This window comes from Echiichthys vipera (assembly GCF_963691815.1).
Source record: "Echiichthys vipera genome assembly, chromosome: 7".
Taxonomy (NCBI): Eukaryota; Metazoa; Chordata; class Actinopteri; order Perciformes; family Trachinidae; genus Echiichthys; species Echiichthys vipera.
This window is the reverse complement of record NC_139832.1, coordinates 26,367,120-26,392,439: the sequence shown is the minus strand read 5'-3', so window position 1 is coordinate 26,392,439 and position 25,320 is coordinate 26,367,120. Positions and strand designations below refer to the sequence as shown.

General features: G+C 39.6%; 1 protein-coding gene across 1 annotated transcript in view; it reads right to left on the bottom strand.

Moving 5' to 3' along the window:
- LOC310949617 (NT-3 growth factor receptor-like) overlaps positions 1–25,320 on the bottom strand; it is a gene marked incomplete at its 3' end in the record, with an annotated part of 217,476 nt that overhangs the window by 121,078 nt on the left and 71,078 nt on the right. The window contains exon 4 of the mRNA XM_083917114.1: positions 12,054–12,125. Coding sequence (XP_083773240.1) covers positions 12,054–12,125 — 72 coding nt within the window. The remainder of the gene's footprint in view (positions 1–12,053; positions 12,126–25,320) is intronic.

The window sequence follows — 25,320 nt, the reverse complement described above, 5'->3', positions numbered from 1 at the left end:
AGGTGATGCATAACTGCAAAGAGAATTAAATATTCGTCGGCAGATGATTATCAGACCGCGCATAGACGTCCTTAATATACTGCAGCCATAATTACAAAATGAATGAAATGGATCTTTTGAGCAAGTTCAATGTATTTGACTCAACGTTTCCTAAATATAATCCCAGCTTTTCTTGCAATTCATAGGTTCAAAAGTGTGTGCTTTTAATGTGGTTACCAGTATATAAACTACTCCTATATAGCCTTCTGATCCAGAATATCATCTATAATGCGAGGGGGTCCATTTCACGGCAGGGAAACACCGTATCATGTCACAGTCCATCTCATCCCTCCTTACATTTCCAACATTAACAACCAGTAATGCTCTTATATCACAGCAGATATTGTGTGTTGCGCTGCGTTTTTTTGCAAATGGGAGTTTTTTTTGCAACATATAAAACAGCCACTTACGGTAATATTTACTTTACCATGTAAAACATGCTCAAAATGAGGCGTCACCATGAGATTGTGCCGATGTTTTACGTGTTTGAACAATGTTTTTATGTTTCATCTTAAGCTGCTGCCAAGTACGCTTCTCCCCCGTGGGAATGCACTTAAATTAAATAAATTAATAGGCTCCCACTCAAGCAGTTTCCCCTGTGATATTACTGTGATTGCAACAGGACTATATTTAAACTTATGCACTGACCTGAGCAGCTATGTTCTCCCTCTCTTTTTCTGCAGCAGCGGTGAAAACCTGCGTAAACTCACCGTATGAGCGCATTCATATTTCCATTTCCAGTGGTAGCGTAGCCCTCCGCTTCCCCGTTGCTATGGTGACTCGTCGAATCAGGGCTCCATTGATGCTGTCTTTTTTTACTTGTGGTGCACGCGCTTAACTTCAGGTCAAACTTCTCTGAGTTGATCAACCTAACGCAAATCTGCTGTTCTGGAACCGAAAACTCAGAGTTTCCTATCTCAGAGTAGATCAACTCAGAGTTCAGGGTTAAACTCAGAGTTTTTTTAACCTGCTTTGTGAAACGGACCCCTGGTCAATTACTTCCCCTATCATTAAATATAAAGTTTGTTTGGACAGGTTCTTAAAAAAGACCATATATGAATACTGAATAAAGTGTGTATGGTGGCTTCAGCCACAGGTCTGATAGCAAGGCTGTTAGTGATAGCATTAGCACAACCTCATCAGCAATTTAGTCCAAACAAGTCTAAAACAAATAAACTTAGGTAATCACAATTATATCTTCACATATTTTTTCTCAGAATGTTCTTATAATTATACTACTATACTATATTACTCCAATTAATGTCATGCACTGCTAGCTCTACAGGTTGGCCTATGAATGAAAACTGCAGCACTTGTACTAACCTCAGCAAAGGTTGCTAACAATTAACTGCTAAAAATGTCCATGCAGAACTTATACATGTGAGCTTTGGTTCCACATTACGTGCATTCAATCTACATATTGTGTATTCCACCATACTTTCTATGCAGCAGCAGCCTGTACCAAACTGTGCCACTGTACCATGACCACCAGATCGTGAAAATGCATTCCCTAGCCCTAACCTTAACCATCACAAGTAACTTTGTAAAGTTACCAGCCAATCAGAACTCCCACTAGCCAGAGAAAGTGCAAACATTTTATTTCAAGCTTGGTATCTAACTATCTATCTATCTATCTATCTACCTATCTATCTATCTGTAAAACATACAAAAAATTACTAGTTTCCATCATGGAATTGTTCGTTTTGTTGTTTTTCTTTCGCGTACATGCAGCAATCCTGACAAAACATGACGACATTTTCGTGATCAAACAAAAGCCATTCTTGACCAGTCTCTTGCCTCATCTCGCCCCCAAAAGTCTGACAACAGCCGCCGCCACATTTAGTTTAATCCTAACTTTTTAACACACATTTGGCTGGTTGGCGGGTGTTCATTTAGAACCCTGATTGCAACACTGGCCCTGAACAGAACCTGATTCTAAAATGAACCTTAACACTGAGTCTGAACCCTCAAGAAGCCCTGAAGATCCAGCCCAAACTGAGGACCACCCAAAATATCCTCCTTTTGCAAAAATAATCCTCAGTTTCTAGCTCTCACACTCTCTGCGCAATCAGTGTTCGCAGCAGTATTTGTGTAAACGCATGCTTGTGCTGTGTATGTGTGTATGTTTGTACTATTGTGAGAACTGCATCCTTGGATCAAGTATTTGTATCCATCTCTGCTCCTCAGAGAATAGCATGTTCTTCTCTGAGGAGCTGCCCTGCTTCCAAAAGACTAAAATACACCTCTTTCTCTCTCCAGCAGAGTAACATTTTCAAGTAACATTATTAACACAATGACACTTAAGATGTATAATCCAGAACAATACATTGTTCAAAATAGCATGATTTCATTGTTGAATGCATTACATTAATGCAGCCCTCAATTATTTGTCCCAAAAGTAGCCGATATATTATAAATACTGGGGCCACTGCAGATGAACTTCTAATATTCAGGAATTCACATTATAGACACCGCCACTGACTATGCCTGTAACAATTTGGCAAGCCAAATACTAGCTTTTAACCTACTCTTGTTCTCTTGTAGATGGGTTAGATGGCCTCAGTTGATTAGTTTCTGCTTAGCAACCTATACTTCATCTACTCTGGTCAGAAGTTGACACAGCTATGCATAGCTGTAATAGAAGAGAGTAACGTACGTCACATGAAAGGCCCCGCCCCCTCACCGGTGGAAAAAAAGGAAAGACCTCAGTGTTCTATAGGCGCTAATACGAAAACAGGAGTGAGTACCCAGTTTATAAAAATACATTTGATTACATTTGAGGAAATACAAGTAATATTTCCATATTTATTGATAAAATGATGGCAGAAAGATGACAGAATGATGTCAAAAAGATGCAGTGAGTGTGTGTGTAAGAGAGAGAAAGACAGTAAATTTTGACCCTCATTGGCTGTTTGTTTTGTTTCACAAAGCTAAACTAAAACGACAGTATATTAACGACAGAGAAAGGGATCGTTTTCATAGTTCTGCATTACCTGGTAATTCAATGAGATAGGAATAAATATTTGGGTTTGTCACCTCTGGACACTGAATGGGCTTGTTTACCAACTTCTCCTTCGGTAAACTTTGTTTTTTTCCATATAACGACAACAAGATAATATGGCTGTCTGCCTGACTATAGTTAGTCATTGCAGGAGGTTTTCAGGAAGGTTAACGTAAAATAGGCAAAATCAGGACAAATTACAGCGAGATTCGTATTGCAGTTTGTTTTCACGGGAATAGGGGCGTGGCCTCATTTGTTACTTTCTTCGATACACCAGTAAACAAACTAAACTATATCACTGGCTCCCAAACCGTGGAATGTGTACCACTGGTGCTACGTGAGCTCATTTCAATATCTATAATGCCATCAAAATACTCTAACATTTCAAATGACAATACTTAAACTATGAGATCCCTGAAATGTATTTTAAAATAAGTTTTGCCTTTCCTGTAATGTTTTCGTGTCGATATCAGCATGCTAAAAACGTTGATGAACGTAGCTCACACAAACACATGATCATGTACGAGCTCAACTGTGATGGGGATTGGCAGAGGTAACACTTAATATGTTGAAACCAGCCCCAGTTATGGCCACAAGAGAAATGTTCCGGATCCCTGGCTGGTGGAGTTTTACCTGTTAACTGTCCCATCACTGAGCGTCCTCCTTCTGGGTTTCTGTTTTTTGGTAACTGAAGTGTCAGCTAAGTCAGCTAGCCGGTTAGCTGGTGTGCTAACGTTAGCAAGCGAGTCAATAAAATCTCTTCTGCTCAAGTCTGACTCAATCTAACTGGCAGCTGCTATATGGCAGTAAAACGGATCATCTGGGGATGTATCTGTCTTAAAAACTAAAAAAAAGCACCATAGATTGCAATGTGTAAAATAATTGTAACAACAAATGGAAAGTACACACCTGGACATTATTTGTACATTACAGCTGATGCATCTGGAAATGGCTGTTACACAGGAGGTCTGTGTGTTTTAACTGTAGCAGACTGCTGTTATTTTCAGGTGATTTAAGAAGATAAACAGGAGATCTACAGGACCAAAAGTTTGGACACTCTTTCGTCACCTTTGACTGGTAGCCCGCTGTATGCCCGAGTGCATAAATTATGCACAATTTAATTATGTTTTATAGACATTTGTAGTTAACTCATGAGGTAAAACATTTTGTTTATGCTGCATTTTGCTGGACTTTCACTTCCCTTTGTGTTGTTTGTCAGACACTTTATTCCGCTTGCCCTCAAAACAGCCTGACTAAGCCTCAAAGTTGAACATCATTATATGTACGAGTTAAAATCTTCTACTTAGGCGATAAACTTAGGTTATGGCAAACAATGCTTTTTTTTCACCTGGCCTTTCACAGCTTCCGTAGTTCATCCAAAAATATTTAAATAGTTAAACAGTTTGAACAAAAATAAATAATAATTCAACTTTTAATCACACTTAAACAGATAGGCCTACAAGCACTTTTATAGTCACCATAATGTCATACATTTGTATTGATATATTTATTCAGAGACACAGACACAATGAACAATAAGACACAGACACACAGAGACACAGACACAATGAACTTCAACATTTTTAGATTTTTTTCGGGGTGTTCAGTTTAGTTTGTGTGTGTGTGTGTATGTGTGTGTGTGTGTGTGTGTGTGTGTGTGTGTGTGTGTGTGTGTGTGTGTGTGTGTGTGTGTTTGTGTGTGTGTGTGTGTGTGTGTGTGTTTGTTTGTGTGTGACCGTGTGTTTTTTTTTTTTTTTTATTAATTTGGGGGTCATTTAGAGTATCGAATTAGCCTAAAGGTTTTTATGATTTTATTTTATTAATTATTTAATTTTTTATTATTTGGGGGTAATTAAGTGTCGAATTAGCCTAAAGTGAAATTAATTGTGGGTGAAAAACCTGATCACCAGGAAAAAAAAAACACAGAAATATGACTGATTGCATTTGATTGAATTTTGAATAAATGTGGGATCATTTAGAGTTTTCAATTAGCCTAAAGTGTATGTCTTTGTGTTGTGGGAGGAAACCTGATCACCAGGAGAAAACCCACACACAGGGAGAATATTCAAAGTCCACATAGCCAGACCGATGGAGGTGTCTCTGTGAGGCTGCAGTGCTAACCGCTGAGCCAATGTGCTGCCCGTCACTCAACAGGATGAGAGGGGGTGGAGGTAGAGGGTGAGAAAGGATCGGTGCATAGAAGGAGGGGTGAGGTAGATGGAAGATGGAGGTTAGAATGGAGAAGTGAACGGGGAGGAGCTATTGTTGTCCAAACTGACTTGAACAACCAGCAGCCTCCTATACCTCACTGTCGCCGTTTTTGTGCATCCAGCTGAAAACCTTTTTCTTGTTCTCCGTAATGTTCTCCTTTTGTTTCTCATCTTTTGCTGTGGTTTTCATCTCAGCTTTGTCCATCTTTTCTTTCTTTCTCATCTGCTTCTGATGCATTTTTATTTTCATTTTCTGCAACTCTACCTCTCTATCCCCCATTTTGCGAAACAAGCCTCTCCTTTTTTTAAAAATTCTCAGACATATATCCTCCAGCTGCTTTTTCTCATCCTCCAATAGATTTGCTTTTGTCTTCCAGCTCTCTTCTTTCTCGGCTAAGGCGTTTCTGGACTTCACTTCCAGTTCCTTTTTCTCGTCCTCTATCTGTTTGACTTGAGTCTCCCAGTTTAGCTGTTTGCTCAGCCAGGACGTTTGAGAACTTTTGCTCGAGAGCGTTGTATTCTGCCTGCCAGGCGTTCTCGTTCTGTAGGAGTTTAACTCAGCAGGTTTGTGGTCTCTTTGAGTTTCAGAAAGAGACTCTCTTTCTCTTTGCTGATATCCATGTCTTCAGTGTACCTCTGGTGCATTGTTCCTTCACCAGGTTCAAATTTTTCTAGCATTCACTCTGCAGCTCATTGCTGCTGCAGTTCGCAATTGCCATCTTGAACATCTGGTTGTTTAGGTCTGAGACTTTTTGTTTCTCTGCCTCATACCTTGAGACCATCTTGTCATACTCCTGCTTGCTCAGGCACTGGATGGCATCCATCTTCTCCTGCTGGAGTATGAGACTTATCTTGAGATGAGAGTTTTCTGACTCAAGCTTTGAAATTGTCTCGTAGCTCTTTTGGTGATCAGTACTAAATTCTCTCACCCTGATCTCTAGAAGTTCCTCCAGACGGGCTATTCTCACTTTGCCCTTGTGCACCCTGTGGCAGAAGCTCACTCTTTCCTTCAGTAATGCATCCTTACACTCCACCAGAGTGCATAATTCTACCCCAAAGTTTTTGATCTGCTCATAAGCATTTTGCAGATTGTGGGGGTATAAGGGAGGAGCTGGGAAGCCCTGTGGACCACCATGTGGTCTGCCCACTGAAGTCGTGTCTTCTTTTCCATGGCACTGTCTGTAGCAGACTGTGTATATATATGTGGAATTGTTACTGACCCAGCAAATTTGAAAGCCAGTACTGCACTTTTGTACATAATGCAAGACCATACTTATGCCACGCCACAGGAGAAGGAATCCGCCAAAAAAGTGGAAAAATAAAATTAAAAAGGCAAAGTGATCTTGCCTGAAGGCCACCGTAGCTTCTACTACATGCTTGGAAAGGGAAGGGTGAGGGTAGGGGTATTCAGTTGGTTGTAATTTCTAACCCACCACTAAATCCAAAATAACAACTTTAACAGCAGAAATGAGGGCTGGACTAAGAACCATTAGACTACAGAAAGGAAAACCAGCTGTTCTGAGGTAATGTCTGCATCTCCCCCAGATGAATTGTACACTTATTATGCACATTTTAGACCAACTCCTCGGTTGGGGGAATACAAAAGGTTCAGGACCTCCCACCCCCTAAAAATATCCAGAGCAGATTTGTGCAAATCCCTTAAAAATAATTAACCCACACAAGGCACTTCAACCTGATGGTCACCTTGGCCGAGCTCTCAGGGTTTGTGCAGACCAACGGGCAGAATCATCACAGACAGTAGAGAAGTAGTCGTGATAGTGAGATGAGATGGTGTTTTTAAAAAAATAAGATTCATTATGTTAGCAGCAGGCTTAGCCCCGCCCAAGATGAGTGTGAATGGTTTAAAGAAATTTGAACATTCCAGGGTGTTTTGTCCCTGTACAAGAATGTTTAGACGATGTAGCCATACTCTAGTACCGATGGAAATATGTATGACTACGCAGTACTATATGATTGCAAAATGTAATATACTATAATTAAAATTACCTATAGCTATGATAGCTAATAGCTGTTAATCGCTTGGTGTGCAAACACCAAGGCAAGTGCTATTTGCACCCAGTTTTTTGCCTAACCCTAACCATTTACTTTTGATGCCTAGACCCAATCAAACTGCAAAAAAAAAAACAAGTCAACTAAATAAAGATACGTTCCATACCCGTTTCAGCCATAATTAACTTGCATAATCCCACCTTTTGTTTATATTACTAGAAGGTGGTGGGTTAGGGGTCGGGTGTAAATAGTTGAATCACTGCCGTGAGGCTATTTACACCCAGGTGCAAATAAATATTCCAAAACATGAATCATACCTGAAATGATCCAGAACAAACATTCACAGGAGCCAGTGAGCAAATACTGACCTCCATTAACCCTGTTTCAGTTTATTTCAGTGTGTGTGTGTGTGTGTTTGTGTGTATGTGTGTGTGTGTTCGGTGCGTGTGTCCCACGCTACACACTCTGCAAATAGCCCTAGCAGCCTGACCCAGCGCATAGCTTGAACTATCACAGAAGCATCCCTGTATCCGGTTACAGGTTCCATCAGTAAATACTATCAGATTCCACTCCACTGGGATAATTAAACCATTTTCATTTAACACTTCAAGAGATCTCCTGAAGAAAATAATTAATCTTAACTGTGTTTTAGCAGTGATACTGTTGAATAATACGTGTGTATATACTGACCTAGAGTTCAACAACAGGCACGTGGCAATGACTATGTCTATGCTACAGTAGATTAGCTGCACTCAGCGGAGTGCTGACCAAACTGTTTTATCATTTTTGGACACATTTTATTAATTCCACATTCACTACATTACATACTTGACTGTCTCCATGTATTATTTCATGACATAGCAGACGGCTATATATATATTTTTTGCCCACATTCATTAGCCACTGCAGTTGTAAAGATTAAAGAACACCAGGTGCATCAGTCTGTATAAAGTGAGAGCACACCACCTTTTTATTCCAGCATCATTATTCAGTTGATGACAGTTGTCATCACTTCTGCTGTAGATATATTAGTTTTATTTTGCGGGTGAGTCCTAGACTCTGCATTTCGTCATGCCAGGATCCAACCGCAAACCACTGTTCTGTCCAGCATAGGTGGATCTTTCACACTCTTTCTTTTCTTCCCTCTGCCTTTGATGTGACTCATTTTTCTCTGGCATCTAGCCAGGTGACAGGGCATAAATAATATTCCAGCCTGTTACATTTTACTGCTGTCCTCACTGAATGTCTGGAGGAAGTAATGTAGATCATGAATCATGCAGGGCACATAAAAGATGGTACTGTATCTTCAAAAGCTGCTGTGATAATATTCAAAGAATAAAGCAGTTTTGTTACTTCAGTAACAAAGACCATGTTAGATGCTGGTTTAACTTAGGTGGAATGGCGAAAAGGTGAAGCAGGTATTTTTATTCGAGAGCTGCAATTCTGAGCAGAGGGACATCCTGTGGAGGTAAATTGTGGTAAAATACCAGGACGCAGGATTCAGCACCCTGGACAGCAGTCATGTGTTACTGTTGGATGAAGACAGAATGAATGTGAAAATACTCACAGTACAGAGCATTTGTATGTTCTCCATGACACCAACAGTTTCAAACAGCTACAAAACAGTAATATGTCAAAGACTTTGAAACAAGGACACTATAACTACAAGAGGAGAAGAGAAAAAAAGAGCTCACTGGAGCCTTTGAAATGGAAATGAAGTGTAACATGTTACCTAACTGAGGATATGCACTGCCACTAGAGACGAGTAAAGAGACCCTCCTCCGTTAGACTTGCATCTTTGATATGAAGAATTGCAATGTTATCATGAACATGAGTGCATGGTTATTTTTGGTCTATTTATTATTATGAAATGCTGACTCAGCAGTCTAAAAGTTGACTTTCTTTGTGCGTTTATGTTAAAAACTGATATGTCATAATGGGGGGGGGGCTTATATGTGCATTATATTACAGCTGCACAGCACACTGAAGCTACAGTAACGTTTAATTCACATAAGGTCACAATAGTGACGCTATTTCAATCAGAACAGCAGTACAGTGCCACTTTATGAAAACAGAAGCTGCATGTTTAGCTGGCTGATTTGTATAGTGTTCTGTAGTGTGTAAAATATCTGTGCAGAGAAGAGTCAGTGAGGATCTGAGGATCTGTGAAGCTGTGCTGCGATTTTTCAATCAGCAGCAGCTGAGAGGTCTGCTTCTCCTGCAAAATGTCACTGAAAGAGCAAACAAAAAAACAAAAAACAATTGTGTGAGGTCAGTTTGTGTCACTTTCAGTGTGGGTGTCTTGCTCCTATGTAGGAGGGCTAGGGGGTTCTTTGGAATTCTGTACCAGGAGCCCATGATCTGTCCATGGAAACATCAGTTCTGATAGTTACAGTATGTTCCATTTAAATGTTGGGAGAGTTTGGCAACAAATCCCCACGTCTTTGTGTTTGAACAGATTCTACCTCTGATTAAGATCCAACCCTGAAGAAAACCTCAAAGGAACCTCCTCAACTGCTCTTCAAATATATATAAGTGTAAGTGCTGATATATGTGGCCTCTTAATTACACGTGACATGAGCTCCTCAATAAGCCCATCCTCTTTTCTCTGCTATGCCTGATAGTAATTACAAGTGTGGTCGCTGCACCCAATGGGCCTCATGCATGAAACATTAATGCACACAGATTCAATCTTAAATGGTTTCTCCTTGTTCTTAGGTGAGATCAAAACTAGGTAAAAGATAAAAGAGTACCCTGGACCGCACTTAAGCTGATGTGCACAAAAGCCAACTTGTGTTTTGTGTCATGAAATATTAATAATAATAATGAAAAAGCAATTTAAGTTATGAAAACACAGCAGAAAATATTTTAAGATTAATTTGCCCATTTAATAACTTTAACTGTTTACACTTGTTAAAGAAGATTATGTCCTGCACCTGGACTTTTGACAAATCTGCATTATTACCTTTCCGCATAAATCCAGCTTTTAATTTAGGTCATAACGCGAAACCGACACACACTTGCACTCCCGATACACTGAAAGAATGGCTGGCGGGGGGTGGCACACTCCTAAATAAAGTGTTCAAAATAACTATGGCCTGCTGTGTTCAGAAAAATATTGTAATGCATCACCCCACCGCACCCACCATCACCTCAATACATGGGTGATGGTTTCTCGTGGACCTGGTGACAGACGTAGCGTAGAAACCCAACAGTGTCTCATTTCACTTGTTTAACATGTCAGTATGCATGTAGATTACTTTTGTTATATTATGAAATGGCTGAGGCTATACTCAAGGAGAAAAAAAACTATAATGTGATTTATTTGATAAAAGGGTTTTCATTTCTAGTTTTTCCAAGACTTATTCATGTGTTAAAAAGAGGTAGATGTTTTGCTGCCCTTAGGTAGGCTATTTCTTATTCTTATTATGCATTTCCTTTCATCAATGTCAGTGACTTGTTTGTGGTTTGCACACAGCACTTCCTTTGGTATATTGGGGCATTTCCCTTTGCTAATTCCAAATTGCATGGCATGCCCAGTGAATTAAAGATCAAACACGATCCATCAACATACTCAGGAGGGTAGGAATAGATTTGGACGTTTGCAGCGCACGTTTCATGAATCCCACATAGGATTTTTTGCTTTGTGCAGGAACAAGTAGAAGACAAAAAAAAAAAAAAAAACATTCATGTATGAGGCCGAGTGAGTGTGCACTGAAAACAGGAAACAAGCTGCTTCTTGAACCACCCACGTGCAGGTCAACATATTCAGTATTCCTGATGTGATTTACTGTTGCTACTCTACACACTTTCTTAGCTCACAGAAACTGAAAGAAACATTTTTCATCCAACGATGGTGTGGTTGAATCTGCAAATGTTCAGGCCTTTCATCGTTTTTAGGTCGATGAGCTCTTTCATAGTTAGCAGGCAGCATACAGTACAATGGTTTGACCCAATTACTAGACTGACTCAAGCCTGATGTAAATGCAACAAAGACCTTATGGTTTCCTTAAAGTGGACTTAGTATGCTTTTCCTTATTTTCTGTCATATGTATATATATATATATATATATATATATATATATATATATATATATATTATTGGATTTTCATGTTAAACATGACCAAACTGTCAATTAACAAAGTAAACATGTGTATGGTAACCAGTCTAAGCCCCCATGAGAGGTTCTGCTCAGGATACACACGGCTGTCAACTCCTTTCTTGTTGGTGTGATTCCCTCTAAAACATGCTTCTGTTTACTACACGTAGCTACGTGCTAACCGCAGAGAAAGCTGTAAAATCGGTTGCTTGTGTTGTTCAATGCTCCCTTATTTAGTGTCACAGTCTTACTGCATCATAGTTGTGTAGTGTTTGGTTAATAAGGCTTTATTTGTGACTTTTTGGGGGAAGAAAATTTCACTAAACACTCAGTTGCCATCAGTATTCTGCAGTAGTACAGATGGAGAACAGGAAAGTAGAACGGAGACCAGGAAATCCTGACCAATCACAGCAGACTGGGCTTTTTCAGGAAAGGGGGTTTACGAGACATGCGATGCAATAAAACGTCTCAGACAGAGGCTGCCTCAGCCATGAGTAGTATGAGAAAAATAAAGTGTTTTTTGAACATTAAACCATATTCAAGTAGAAACAAAATACATGTATGAACCTGAAAAAGAGTATAATAGGTCCCATTTAAAATTATATACAGGACCTTTTTTCTATGATTGTGCTGGCAACAATGAAGGGAGGGGAGGACACTGTGCCAGCTGTAACTAAAAAATGGTCAACTTACAGTTCGAAGAGCTGCAGATGTTCAAAGATCTGCCAGGACAGTGTGGTCAACATGGGGTTCTTGGACAGGTTTCTGAGGGAGAGAAAGAGAATGTGACAGAGTGAGAAACTTCAAAATGACAAGAGCTCAGGTTTGTTGTAGTGTATTGATGTGTTTGTCATGTAACGGATAAAGAGAGCTTGATGTATCTTCCTGTATAGTAAATAGTCCTAATAGAAGTAGAATAGGAACTATAAGATTGAACTTTTACCTGATTTTTCTGGTCATGTCTCTGCCCATCATTTTTTTTTTTAATATATTTTTATAGCAACATATGAAATAAACAATGAAACTATTACAGGCAGCACAACTGAAGAAATGGTTCTGTGGGTAACTAAGGAAACAAACTCATTGTGGGTAGTAATGGAGCAGGATGCACGCCAGAAGGACCCTTTGGAGTAAAAAAATTAAATAAAACTAAAACATTTATATATTTTTTTTCTGTATAAAGGTTTTGGCTTTGAATAGCAAAAAGTGATTGAGCAAAGCAACTAAATGGGCATCACTTGTATGAGCTATGCCTGAAGTATTTAAATGTAAAAGCACTTATTAAAACTGCTATATCTGATTATCTTCCGAGTGAGTTAATTCAATATTGATTCAGTTAGAGATCTTAAAGACCAATGTTGCTTGGATATGAGAGAGATTCTCAGATAACTAATGCTGTTGATTGTACAAGACTCCCTTTAACCTGGTGCAGTATTAAAAATATTTATCTGATCTCAGAGCAGTAAGCTACTTATTATTTAACATGAACAAACTACAGCATTTAACACAATAAAGTGCACTTCTAAAGTCACTTAGTATTGATGGACATTTTCATTTCTGGAGGTGAGAGGGCTAGAGAACCCTTTGAAAATAGTCATGCCAGTTTCCCCTCCCAAATATGTAGCATTTGGAGCGTTATGTGACCCGCTTCCTGAGTAGCTATGGTTGGTAACATTTTTCTTTTTTTCACTGTTCACTCACACGTATTCTCAACTCTTGGCTACAGTATGAAGCCCAAAGTCAATTTGAGCTTTTGTCATTGTCTAAAAATGCCTTTAAAATCAATGTAAGTTTGAGGACAACAAGTTTGTTAAAACTGACACTGCATTAATGTGTGAAGGCCCATGGCATCATGAGCTGTACCACAGTCTGATATTACTGTATGTCTGGGGATGTTTCATACAAGTATGAAGGTTTGCATTCCAGTGACATCATCAACAAAGCGTGATAGAAACGTCATCGTCAGCAAGATTAAGGAGACGACACAAGATACACTTGCACACACACACACACACACACACACACACCAGTGTTTGAACTTTACACAGTCACGACTCATTTCTCTTGTAATCCCTTCTGGGTCACAATTGCGACAACAGAAGCACCGTCTCCATGACAACATGAAGTCAACTATGAAGAGGTGCTCAGGCTGGTGTGAGTCGGTGGACGAGACACCCACTGGAATCCAAATCACCTCATTATTAACAAAGATGATTAAAGCCTTGTGCGTCCGCGCGTGTGTGTGTGTGTGTGTGTGTGTGTCATACCTTAGATGTGGTGTCAGTAAACACTGCTGATAGATGTTATATCTCACACTTGATTTGATAGTTTGATTACATTACACAGACTGCAGCTCCTGTGGTATGTGAACGTGCAGTGACCCAACATCCTCCACTGTCACACCACTGCTGTGCACCTCATGACACAAGGGATATAGTTGATTCAATTATCACTCTCTGGAAGAACTTATTTCTTTGGGGACTTTCAAAATGAGATTTGTATTTACACCATATGAGCTTATTTTTCCATGCACATGTTACTTTGATATTAAAGGATAAAATCAGTCCCAGGTTTATCTTCTCATTTTTATTATAGTCAACACATCTCATGTGCCAGCCTGGTTCTGTAAACCACAGAAACGCGCGCGGGTTTGACTTTTTAGCACACGTTTTCATCAATATGTAAGTATGTATGATGGACCAGGCTTTGAACTAATGTGAAATTATACATTTTAATATAACACATTCACAGCAAGTCATCAGCCATTTCATGTCAAAGTCAAGCTAAATTACACAATAGACATACTAATTTTACCATAAACCACAATATTTTTTTCTAAAACCTAACAATGTAGTTTTGATGCCCTAACCTAAGATACATTAATAGTTTTGTTAAACACAATGTTAATCATGTGTTTAAGATACCGCCTCATATCTATGGCAGGTGGTTTGTGAAAACTGTTGAAGGCTCAATACCTTGCGATCCATGGCCTGTGTTCCCAAAACATTTCATCTTCCCACTCCAAAATAGCACGAAATGTTTCTAGCTTAGAGTTTTCTCTGAAATCCTCTTCACAAAGCTGCTGAGAGCAACTCTTACTAAGGAACAGTGAGACGTCTTAAGCTGAGAGAAAGGGCAGAGTTGAGCCTCTTGCTACGGATGATGTCATATTTTATGAAAATGTGATTGGTTGTTTTGGCTCTTGGGATGTTTTGAGTCCCTGTCAGTGAATTATTGATATAAATGCTGCATAAGGGATGTTTCAATATCCAAATAAATAATTTAAATGATTTAATTTGGAGTGGCCTAAAGGTTAGAGAAGCAAGCTTCTGACTTGAGCGGATATTTGCTGGTTCAATCCCCAGGACCAGCAGGATAAATGTGGGTGCGGAAGTGAAGAAGCAACAATTGCCCCTCATTACTATCACTGAGGTGCCCTTGAGCAAGGCCCATAACCCCTTAACCGCTCCAGTGGAGCTGCAGAGTAGACTGCGGTTGTACTGGGCAGCTTCCAGGTGTGAATGTGTAACTGTGTGAATGTGATCAGGGTGTTCCTGAAAAAGAGAGCATTACTCTGTGTTCTCTCCCTGAATAAATAAAGGTGAAAATAAATTTAAAAAAATTTAAAAATAAAATCTAGTCTCAGTGTCACCGATTGAACATGAAATAAAGAGTAATAAAGTCTGCTGACTAGTCAAGAATATGTGCAGCTAATTATCAGCCTCTTCCATGTCTGGCAGCTCGTTTACAATTAGCAGGTATTAATGTAAGACGTCTCGTAACTATCAGACAACAATAACCATGATGATAGTGAGAGGAAAACAAGAACAGCTTTTACTTCTTGCCCAACTTGTGCATGAAAGGAACGACATTATTAAAGGAAAATTCAGAGGCCGGATAACTGCAAAAAAACAAACTATATTATTGTAAATAAATGCAGCCTTCCCATGTTCATTAAAGGTTTCTGTAACATAGAGGCGATTACAAGGAGAATCGCCATCAGCAGCCATCTCAGGATTGTTTATGATTTGCTCTCAGTGACTGAAGAGACCTCTTGACTTCTAACTGCTCACAGATTTAGGAGCTGCTTTTAGTGTAAAACCCTTTGTAGTATTCTCCTTGACCTAAAAATTGAATAGTCCTAACATTAAGAGTGACACACTTGTTTACTTAAACTACTTGTAAAAGAGAAACAAGCTAAGTTAGCACTCCCTCGCCATGTCAACTTACTAGAAATTAAGAAAAAGTACTTTACAGCAGTAATAAATAACTAACTGACTCATTTCTTGGTTAAAGTTACCACCCAACATGTATTCAAGTCATGAAAACATGCTCACGAGCAAAAACACTATCAGAGCAGATGCTGCTTGATTTACTCCTTTTCATCAGAGCTCCAGTTTGGTGACACACAATTAGAGCAGTTAATACGGATTGCTGTCCTTTACAGCTGAGAGGTTAGAGAGTGAAGTTGGACTGGAGGAAGACAAGGAGGGACAGAAATAGAAATACAGCAAGGGAAAGACCAAAACAGAGGGCAGAGAGGAAAACAAATGAGGGGAAGGAGGTGAGAATGAGAAAGTGACTCGAGGGAGGACAACAGGAGAGATGTTTGGTTTCTTTCCAGAGTCACCTTCAAACTTGGTCAACAGGAGATGAACACACACACACACACACACACACACACACAGACAAATTGTCTCACAACATTAGTACATCATGAGGACAAGAGGATGAATCTCCTCTCTGTGTCTCGGAATTATCCAAACCGAAAGGTAATGGTTGGATTTAAGCATGAAAACCACTTTGTCATGATTAGTAATAAGGTTGCGGTTTGGTTTAGTTCTGCCGGGACACAAATACTGCCAGGACATGAACTCCGGTCCCCCGGGTGAAAGTCCTGTGTTTTGGGACCCATCAAACCAAAGCTAAGAAGCTGCAGCTAAATGAACAGCTGACCTGGCAGGAGGAGACGAGCAGCCATCAACATTAAAACAAAAAAAAACAAACAGCTGGATTATTCTATCTCCTTCCAAAAACAGAAACTACTTTCATTATTATATTTCCAGTTCCCTTCGTCCAAAGGTGGCTTATTAAACAGTTGAGATTTATCACGACTAAAATGAAAACTAGAATTATGGTGTGTGGGAGTGATCAGCATCTGTGAGAGGTCACACATTCTGCTGGAGCAACTAAATCCCCAAAGCTTGACACGTTCAAAAATGACTCTTAGAACAATTTGAACCAATTAGCATATTGAAATCAAGTTGTATTAATGTATTATTTCTGTTCCATGAATGTGAGTGGGTAGTGGACCAGATGCAGCCAGAGCTGACTGACATCTGTAGTCCGTGGTCTTTAGTAACGAAGTCAGTAAAGGTGCCAAATATGCAAGTGAATGTTTTCAGAGGACACTTCTCTGTCCTCCTTCTCTCAGTAGTAATTCAACTCAATTAAATGTTATTTACAGTGTCAAATTGTAACAACATTTTTCTCAAGTCACTTTACACAGAGAGTAGGTGTAGATCACACTCTATGACTTATTTATGATTTACAGAGACCCAACAATTCCACCATGAGCAACAGCAAGTTGCAACATCTACTTGTATATACTGTACATATATACAGCAATAGTGCAGGAATGTTAAACAGACCCAGCTTTGATCAGATGGGGGAGAGAGAGACAGGCAGACACAAAGACAGACATAAAGACAGACGGACAGACAGACAGGCAGTAGCAGGCAAAGGGATGATGAAAGAGGATTAGCGCACAATGGAAAACGCTGGTTCCGGGTCGCGCCGGAAGTCGCATATGTTTGGAGATGTGCTTCTCTCTCAGAATAAACTGAAGCACGTACGAAACAAGTAGTCACATTGAGTGATGTTTAACACAACTAATACAATTTAAGCAAGGTGGAACCAGAGCTAATTATCAAGCCCTGTCGCTTGTAATAGACATTTTATCACATCTAACAGTAAATATGCCCATGTGTTGAGGTCCTGATCGATTTGGGGACGCAGTCAGAACACAGCAAAAGTCAGTTTGGACTTGGATCACTCATCATACATACTACTCAAGAACCACCAAACCTCTGTGTTTCTGCCTACATACGACTCTAAAAACTAAGTTGCAAAGTTTCTGACCAGATGTCCCTCTTGGATGCATGATGGATATCTGTATATATAAGGAAAAGATCATTGTACTTTCTGGGATCACTCTTTTATGTGTCCTTAGCCTCCACGATTACAATACAAACAAAAAAGAAAGTAGTAGGAGAAACGCAGATTGCTTATTCACACAATGTGCAATGCGACGCACGCACTGCGATGAGTAGTCAGAAGCGAAGTTTCAAGATTGTGTTTGCTTCTTTTCCTTAAGACCGCCACAGTGCAACAGCAGCTACACAAATCACACCATTTACAAGCTGCCCAGCTGAGGGAGCCCATGACACTAATTAAAAAAGCAGTGAAACAGACTCACAGGCCCATCTATGCAATAAAGGGACCCTTCGATGGCTTGGAGGGCCCTTGGGCTCTTTGGGGCTATAAGCTGAGCTGTAGTTTTAACACTTCACATGACTTATTTCACCCAGGAAGGGTCTGAGAATTACATCACATCAACTAGAGAAGTGCCCTCCGTAGAGTGTAAATCTCTGTGCCTGTCTTTATTGGATTCACATGAACACCGTTCTCCTGCATGGAAAGTCACACACACACACAGACACACACACAAAGGAGTCTGTTTCCCTGAGGACTGAGAGCAAACATGTTTAGACATCCGCTGTGAAGAATGAATCATCAGCTTGTGTTTCGAGTAGTTTGGTCCCAGAGGTTTGAAGTCATGCTCATAAATCAAGATCACATGTGTTACTCAAGACGGCTACACATGGGAATAAACATGCTAAGTGACTCTCTCTCTCTCGCACACACACACACGCATGCATGCACGCACGCATTTTGCCTTTTTTAGATGCACAACAATTCAAACAGCAATTGCAAAAAACTGTTTCTAGGAGCTAACAGTCCTAGTGCAAGGCTTACTGCCCCCCACCCCCCTTAACACTAAGTCCTCTACATGCAGAAGGTGTCCTTTAGAAAGGTCAACCTGACTGCAATGAGGGAGAAAAGGACAGCCTCATATTTAAAACACTGGCCATGTGATAGGTGTGTGTGTGTGTGTGTGTGTTTGTGTGTGTGTGTGTGTGTGTGTGCGCGTGTGTGCGTGTGTGTGTGTGTGCGTGTGTGCGTGTGTGCGTGTGTGTGTGTGTGTGTGTGTGTGTGTGTGTTACAATTTAGAATGAACAATGAGGGAAATGAGTCATGGCCATGAAAAGGTCAGGGGCTGTGTGTGTTTATATGTGTGTGTGAGTGTTTATCTTGTTTACAGAGGTGTGTGTATTTGTACAAGTGCAGGTGTGTGAGTGTGTGCATGAATGCAAATGTGTGTGAAGGTTAAAGCGGTAACACTCAAGGCCAAAAACAACTCCCTCTCTGTCACACTCACACATTGTGGGATAATAATAATGGTGTATATAATGTGTTAAGCTAGCCATGAGTTACCTTTGCTATAATGTGCACTGCAACGTTTCAACTCAGACCTCAAACATCCGCACAGAGTTGAATACACATCTCTGACACTGGGGTTTAGTCACAAAAGGATTGTGAAGCTTTTGTGGCCACTAAACCTGCACAAATAAGACAATTATATAATAATTTTCAAAGCACCTGGAAGGGGTGAAATGCAGCCCTAACTGCGCAGCCAAGCAAAAATCGTGCTCTGTGCTACTTGCAGATAATGGGCCTCATTCACGAAACAATATAAAAACAGCATTTTTGTTATATTTGTTCATATCTGCAATTTGTTCCTTTTTTGTTAGTTAACAGAATATTTTGCGAGTGGTCAAGAGCACTCTGACCAAAATAAGAAAAACACATTCTTTTCACAGTCCACAAATTGTTTATCTAATGCAAGGAAACATAAGCTCATCACTTTTCCATTACATTCCATCTGGAGTTTTTCTTTTTTAAAAGATATTTAACAAGCGTTGTTGGAGGCACCCGAAATCATAGATATTTCTGCTGACTACTGCTTCTTATAATTGTTGTGCACATGATAATTAATGACATGAAACTCATTTCTAATTTAAGAAACATTTTAAAAAACTTAATGAATTTAAAATGTCTATCAAATGTATGTATATTAGATTATTATATGTTTTATTAATATATGTTTTGGATTTTCCACTATCACCAGTACTGTCATGTACTTTATACTTTATTTAATTGTCAAGTTCTTCTTCTTCAGACATTTTGGGGGCATCTCTCCAGTTCTTGGGCATGTGCCAACAACACCTGCCCTCATATAGTGTTCAGAGGGCGTTACTTATGCAAAATCATATAATAATGATAATGAACAAAACACACCTGGGTAAGAGCAGATTTGGATGGCTATGTATAAAGCCTTTGGTGCATCGGGATCTGACGTCTCTTAATTTTTAATTAAGAAAACGTTTAAGACCAATTTCAGAGAATGTTGCTGCATTGGACAAATATTTGGGACAAAGTTGGCCTCTTTCTGTGCAATTTAACTGTACGCCTCAGATAGCTTGTCAGAGAACCACCTGAAAAGCTCTCATTGGAAATTGTCTGGAAAAGGACATGCCCTTTTAAAAATGCCTGGCAGGTGATAGGATGAAAAATGTGTCTATCAAACTATTGCCAGTCGGAGAAGAGCGAAATAAAAAAAATAAAATAAATGCCCTGGCTTGTTTGTATTTCTCTGAAACACATTTCCATATCTGCATTTCCACTTCATTTCCCTGACAGTCTTGTGTAGTAAATTCTGCCCCCTCCTGCATCTACAAGCATCTACATGGACACACTGGCCTTAAAGCTTATTAAACTCTCATTTTCATACACGTCTTCTTTTTGCATAGTTCCATAGAAAGCTTTTAACCTGAACTGATTGTAATATTCTTATTTTCCAGAATGGACTATAATTAGGAGCTTCATTTGTATGATTTATGTCACTGCTTCTTTTGTGTGAGGCTGTATTGTCCTTTGTTTCTACGCATCAGCTCAGTGTGGCCTCAATAACACCAATAAGACATCATCACAGAGCCACTAACCTCAGCATGTTATTATCACACCCTACAATCTGTTTGCATATCTGAGTATATATGTGTGTGTGTGTGTGTGTGTGTGTGTGTGTGTGTGTGTGTGTGTGTGTGTGTGTGTGTGTGACATTAGTAAGAAGCTCCTCTGTTTTCTGATCTGCTCATGCTTTATTTAACTGTTGCCGATGTTTGCTGTTAATACAAACTCTACATAACCTAACTATGTAGTTTCCATACTATGTTTACCATGTGAATAGACAATAATCGCTTAACCTACAGTTAAATGTAGATGGCCTCTTCTAACCCATAACTATGAGGCTGATGACCACTGATTAAGGCCATTCAATCAAGTGATAACGTCTAAAGCGGGTGCAAATGTATTAACTGTATTGTAAACCATGTAGAAGAAGCCTTGAGTTTCATTAAGGGTATCATTAAACCATTAAAACATTCATAAGTGAGTGACAATAGTGGTGAGTATGACACTATTGTGTAGTAGTATTAATGTGAACATTTCCATTATGCAGAATGCAATGGCTGTTAGTACGACATTTCCCCCAAATCTTTATTTGTTCAATAATACTTTTGTTTGTTCTTGCTTGTTCTTGTTCTTCTCATAAACCTCACCTTCATTTGTAAGCAATGCAATCACACTTAGTGTTGTGGCAGTGACTGAAAGTGGCCAAGTTGTTCATTCTGCAGTTGCATGTGAAGCCTATGAGGCTTTTTGGATGAAGTTGGTGGTGATTGGCACTTTGTCCATGGATGAATAATTTAAGAGCAGTGGACAGCAAATGTCTGTCACTGCAAACCATGGCCAGAGCTGGTTAACACCAAGATAACCGAATGACTCACTGACTGACTGAGCAGGTGTTCAAACTGAAAACACGAGCATTTAACTTTAGTACCAGTAACCCATGGAATACAATCCAGGACGTCCAGTTGGAGTAACAGATCCATGAGTTTGAAGGCTGCATCTGAGTTTGAGCTATCTGAGATAACACATTGTCATCATGTTTTTCAGGTCAGACTTTGATCAAACGGCGGCACAGAGGTGTGATGGTTAGCACTGTCGCCTCAGGTTCGAATCCCGGGCAGGGCCCTTCTGTGTGGAGTTTGCATGTTCTCCCCCTGTCTGTGTGGGTTTTCTCCGGGTTCTCCAGCTTCCTCCCACAGTTTAAGGATATGCAAGTGTTAGGTTAATTGATGACTACAAATTGCCCATAGGTGTGAATGTCCAGGGTGTACCCCGCCTTACGGCCGATGTCAGCTGGGATTGGTTCCAGCCCCCCCGCGACCCCAATAGGGACACGCGGTTGAAGACGGATGGATGAAGGTCGGACTTTGACTCACTCCAGAGCCAAAGATTAGAATATAAGCATGTATTTAATATACTATATTGTATGTACATACTACATACGTTTATGTTTGAACCTGCGTATAGTTCATACATGTGTATAGATATTATACAGTCAATATACAGAGAAATGGCAACTATAAAAACATAAATACACTGAATAAGTAATTGACATAAAGTCACATTTTGAAGCAGTGTGGTGGTTTCTTGTCTGCCTGTACTTCTTTCTGAATCTGACTCTCCACAGGGGGTTCCTATCACAGCTGCTTACTGCTCACACACACACACACACACACACACACACACACACACACACACACACACACACACACACACACACACACTTATCTTCATGAAAACCCTGACTGACAGAACGCGCAAAAAGAAGGGTGCATTAAAATTCATGATTTTTTGTTTCAAAAGGATTCTGGACAGTTCCCTCAGCACATTTATTCACACACAGAGAATTTAATAGGATTGGTGCATCTGTGGAGACTGAATTAACTTTGAAAACACATGTGCTCTCTCTCTCTCACATGCACATCTAACTGTCAAGGGCATATACATCCCATAATATGGATACACATTGGCATTATGTAAGACAGAAATTAAGAATTTGTGTCACAGTTTACACAAACATAAATATCTAATGGATTACAATCCGTCACATTATTATGTTACAAACTGCCGGCATGCTATTAAAGGTACACGTAGTATTATCCTAAAAAAATTTAAACTAATATTAACATAATCCCTCTCAATCTTCACTTACATTCCCACAGAAAGAGTGTGATGGCGTCTGTACTGTACACTCCAAACTGAGGGGTATGAGATATTATTGTTACATAGAATCGAAAGAAACTAATGACTCACATGAGTTAGTTAGTATGTTGTGTTGCTTGGCAATCTTGGCAAGGGTAAGGGTAAGGGGAACAAATGGAAAAAGGGGATTGGGCCTTTGACCACACACAGGGGTATAACCAATCAATAACAGTGTGCAGGATGAGTAGCCCTCTGATTCCCAAATACCTTTGCGTGACGCCCCTTCCCCTCAGGGTCTCATACTGACACACACGAAACAAGGCAGTGTCTCCACAGAGCAATGGTGAAAGATACCACCTGGTGATGCTGTGCTGAAACTAAAAAAGAAAGTCATGTCTGTCCGTCTCTGTGTCAGTCATTCTATTTTCTCAACAATCCTTCATACGATCAACTTCATAATTGTCGGGTGTATTCCAAGGAAGTACAGTGTCCAGTGCAAGCTCTTGAGATCAACAAGACATATCAATAAGTAGTGTGTTACCTACACACTGTGTAGTGTATTGAGAGGGTACGCCTATTAGATGTTACAATAGCAAGCTGGGTACAGCTCTCCATCGCTCGCTGCAGTACATTCAAGATGAGATGGAAAAAAAGAGACCAGAATATTTCAAGCATCCGCATTGTTACTTTCTGAATAAACACTTTTAATGCCGCCAATAGCCTAGTCCCAAGTAGCTAGCTGTTAGCCAATAATGTGTATACTCTAGCATTGGTAGTGGACATAACTATATTATGTCATGGCAGGTGCATTTCTCAGGACCCAAGGAAGTGCAGTGTCGAGTGTGAAGTTGTCTTTGTGAAGGGTTCTAGAGAAATCTGCAAGCAGTAATAAGTGATAGAACTATTACAGTAAACTGGAAGCGGTCAGGTCAAGTTTCTGCTTAAGTGTAAGCACTGAAGAGAATGGAATAAATTTTCATCTTTTGTTAATTTGTTTATTGATTTTTCAGAGAAAATGATCTGAGACCTGAGCCTGTTTGAAGTGTGAGGCTGAACTGTAAACATTGAAATTAGTTGAGAAGTCAGTTGAAGTCATTTAAAGTGAGAGATGAAAGCTGTTGAAAGGTGCAGCGACCGAAAGCAGATAAAGTGTAGTAGATCAAAGCACAGATAAGGTCAGCTGATGTGTAACCACTGAAAGCAGTTGAGTTGTCAGTTGAAAAACAAACACCAGAATCACAATACACAGATTACAGAAATAAGTGATGATCACATTCATGATGGCATTTTGTTTTTCCACTCAAGAAATTCCTGACCACAGGTGTTTAAAAAAATAAATGATTATTGATGACTAATTTAAATGATATTATCTGACAGTAAGGTGTACATAATTATGATTCAACCTACATAATACAAAGACATCGTGAAGATTGCAATTTCTGCAAACTGTTCTGTTTGATATTATCAAATAAATCAGGATGAACTATGACTTGACGTCCGGCTGAGACACGTGTACATCCCAAATCGTGCACTGCAGTGAGTGTACTGACACGATCAGTGCACTATATTTCCCCAGTAACTTATTCCAACAACTCTTTTGACTCAGCACACCGCCAAAATTCCTTGTGATATTTTTACATTCATAAAGTGAATCCAGTTGTTGCCACTCCATTGTGCTGTTGTTTCGCCATTTTCCAGTTTGAATTAAGTTCCGCCTCTTCCGTTAAGTTGAGGCCGTTGAGTGTCCATCAACTCACATTAAACGGTTCGGTCGATTCTGGATAAATGCAGTGCACTGCATTTTACTGACTTCCGCGTGAACGCATTTCCACCCTCAATTTGTGACACAGCAACAATTAAGACAAACATTGTTCAATTTGGCGGTCTTTCTCTGTAACACTTATTACTAATGGTCATTTGTGCTGCTGGTTTTCATTTGTACTATGAAGTCTCATCTAACAGAATTAAGCATATTTATACACGTATGCACAGAGGGAGTCTGGTTTCTCAGCAGTGTGAATAAGGTGCATTTAAAATGATGTGCTGTATTCTGCTCTGAACTATTGGTGTCAATTGTAGTGTACATACATATTTGCTCTCTCAAGCTTGAAAATATTCAGGAAGGAAAAACATGAATGGTAAAGAGGGAGAGAGAGATGTTTATGTGAAAATCTGAGATGTTTAGAAACTGACAACCCTGTTTTATACCTTTTGTTTTACTGTGGGTAAAATTGACCTCTGGCATTTATGTGACTGTGTCTGGCTGTGTACATTGGTTGGTTGTGAATTGCTCTAAAGCTGTAATGCTAAAAGAAGTAGAAAATGACCGCGCCAAGCAATAGCATTTAGTCCGACTGGCAGTTAGATGGCATCATTGGTGGCACTAGATTTGATGCTACTAAAAGCACAGCAGAAATTTCAGAGAGGTTAACTATAAATCAACAAGTTTGCTTATGTTACATACCTTTGAAATGGAAATCAACTATCCAGCTTTGGGAGCAACATGCATTCGGAGTGTTTTGTACCGACTCTCGGGCCAATGGAACATTTGTTGCAGTATTATGTGTATGTATTAAAAAAAAAACAAGAATATAGTTGAATCTTTATACTGTCTGGTAATATTGTGTAATACTATGGATGGTAATAGGCTTTAAACTAATCTGTTTTTCTAATTTTACTATAAGCTTTTATAAAAACTTTATTTTTTCTAGTTCTGAAGAAAGTACCG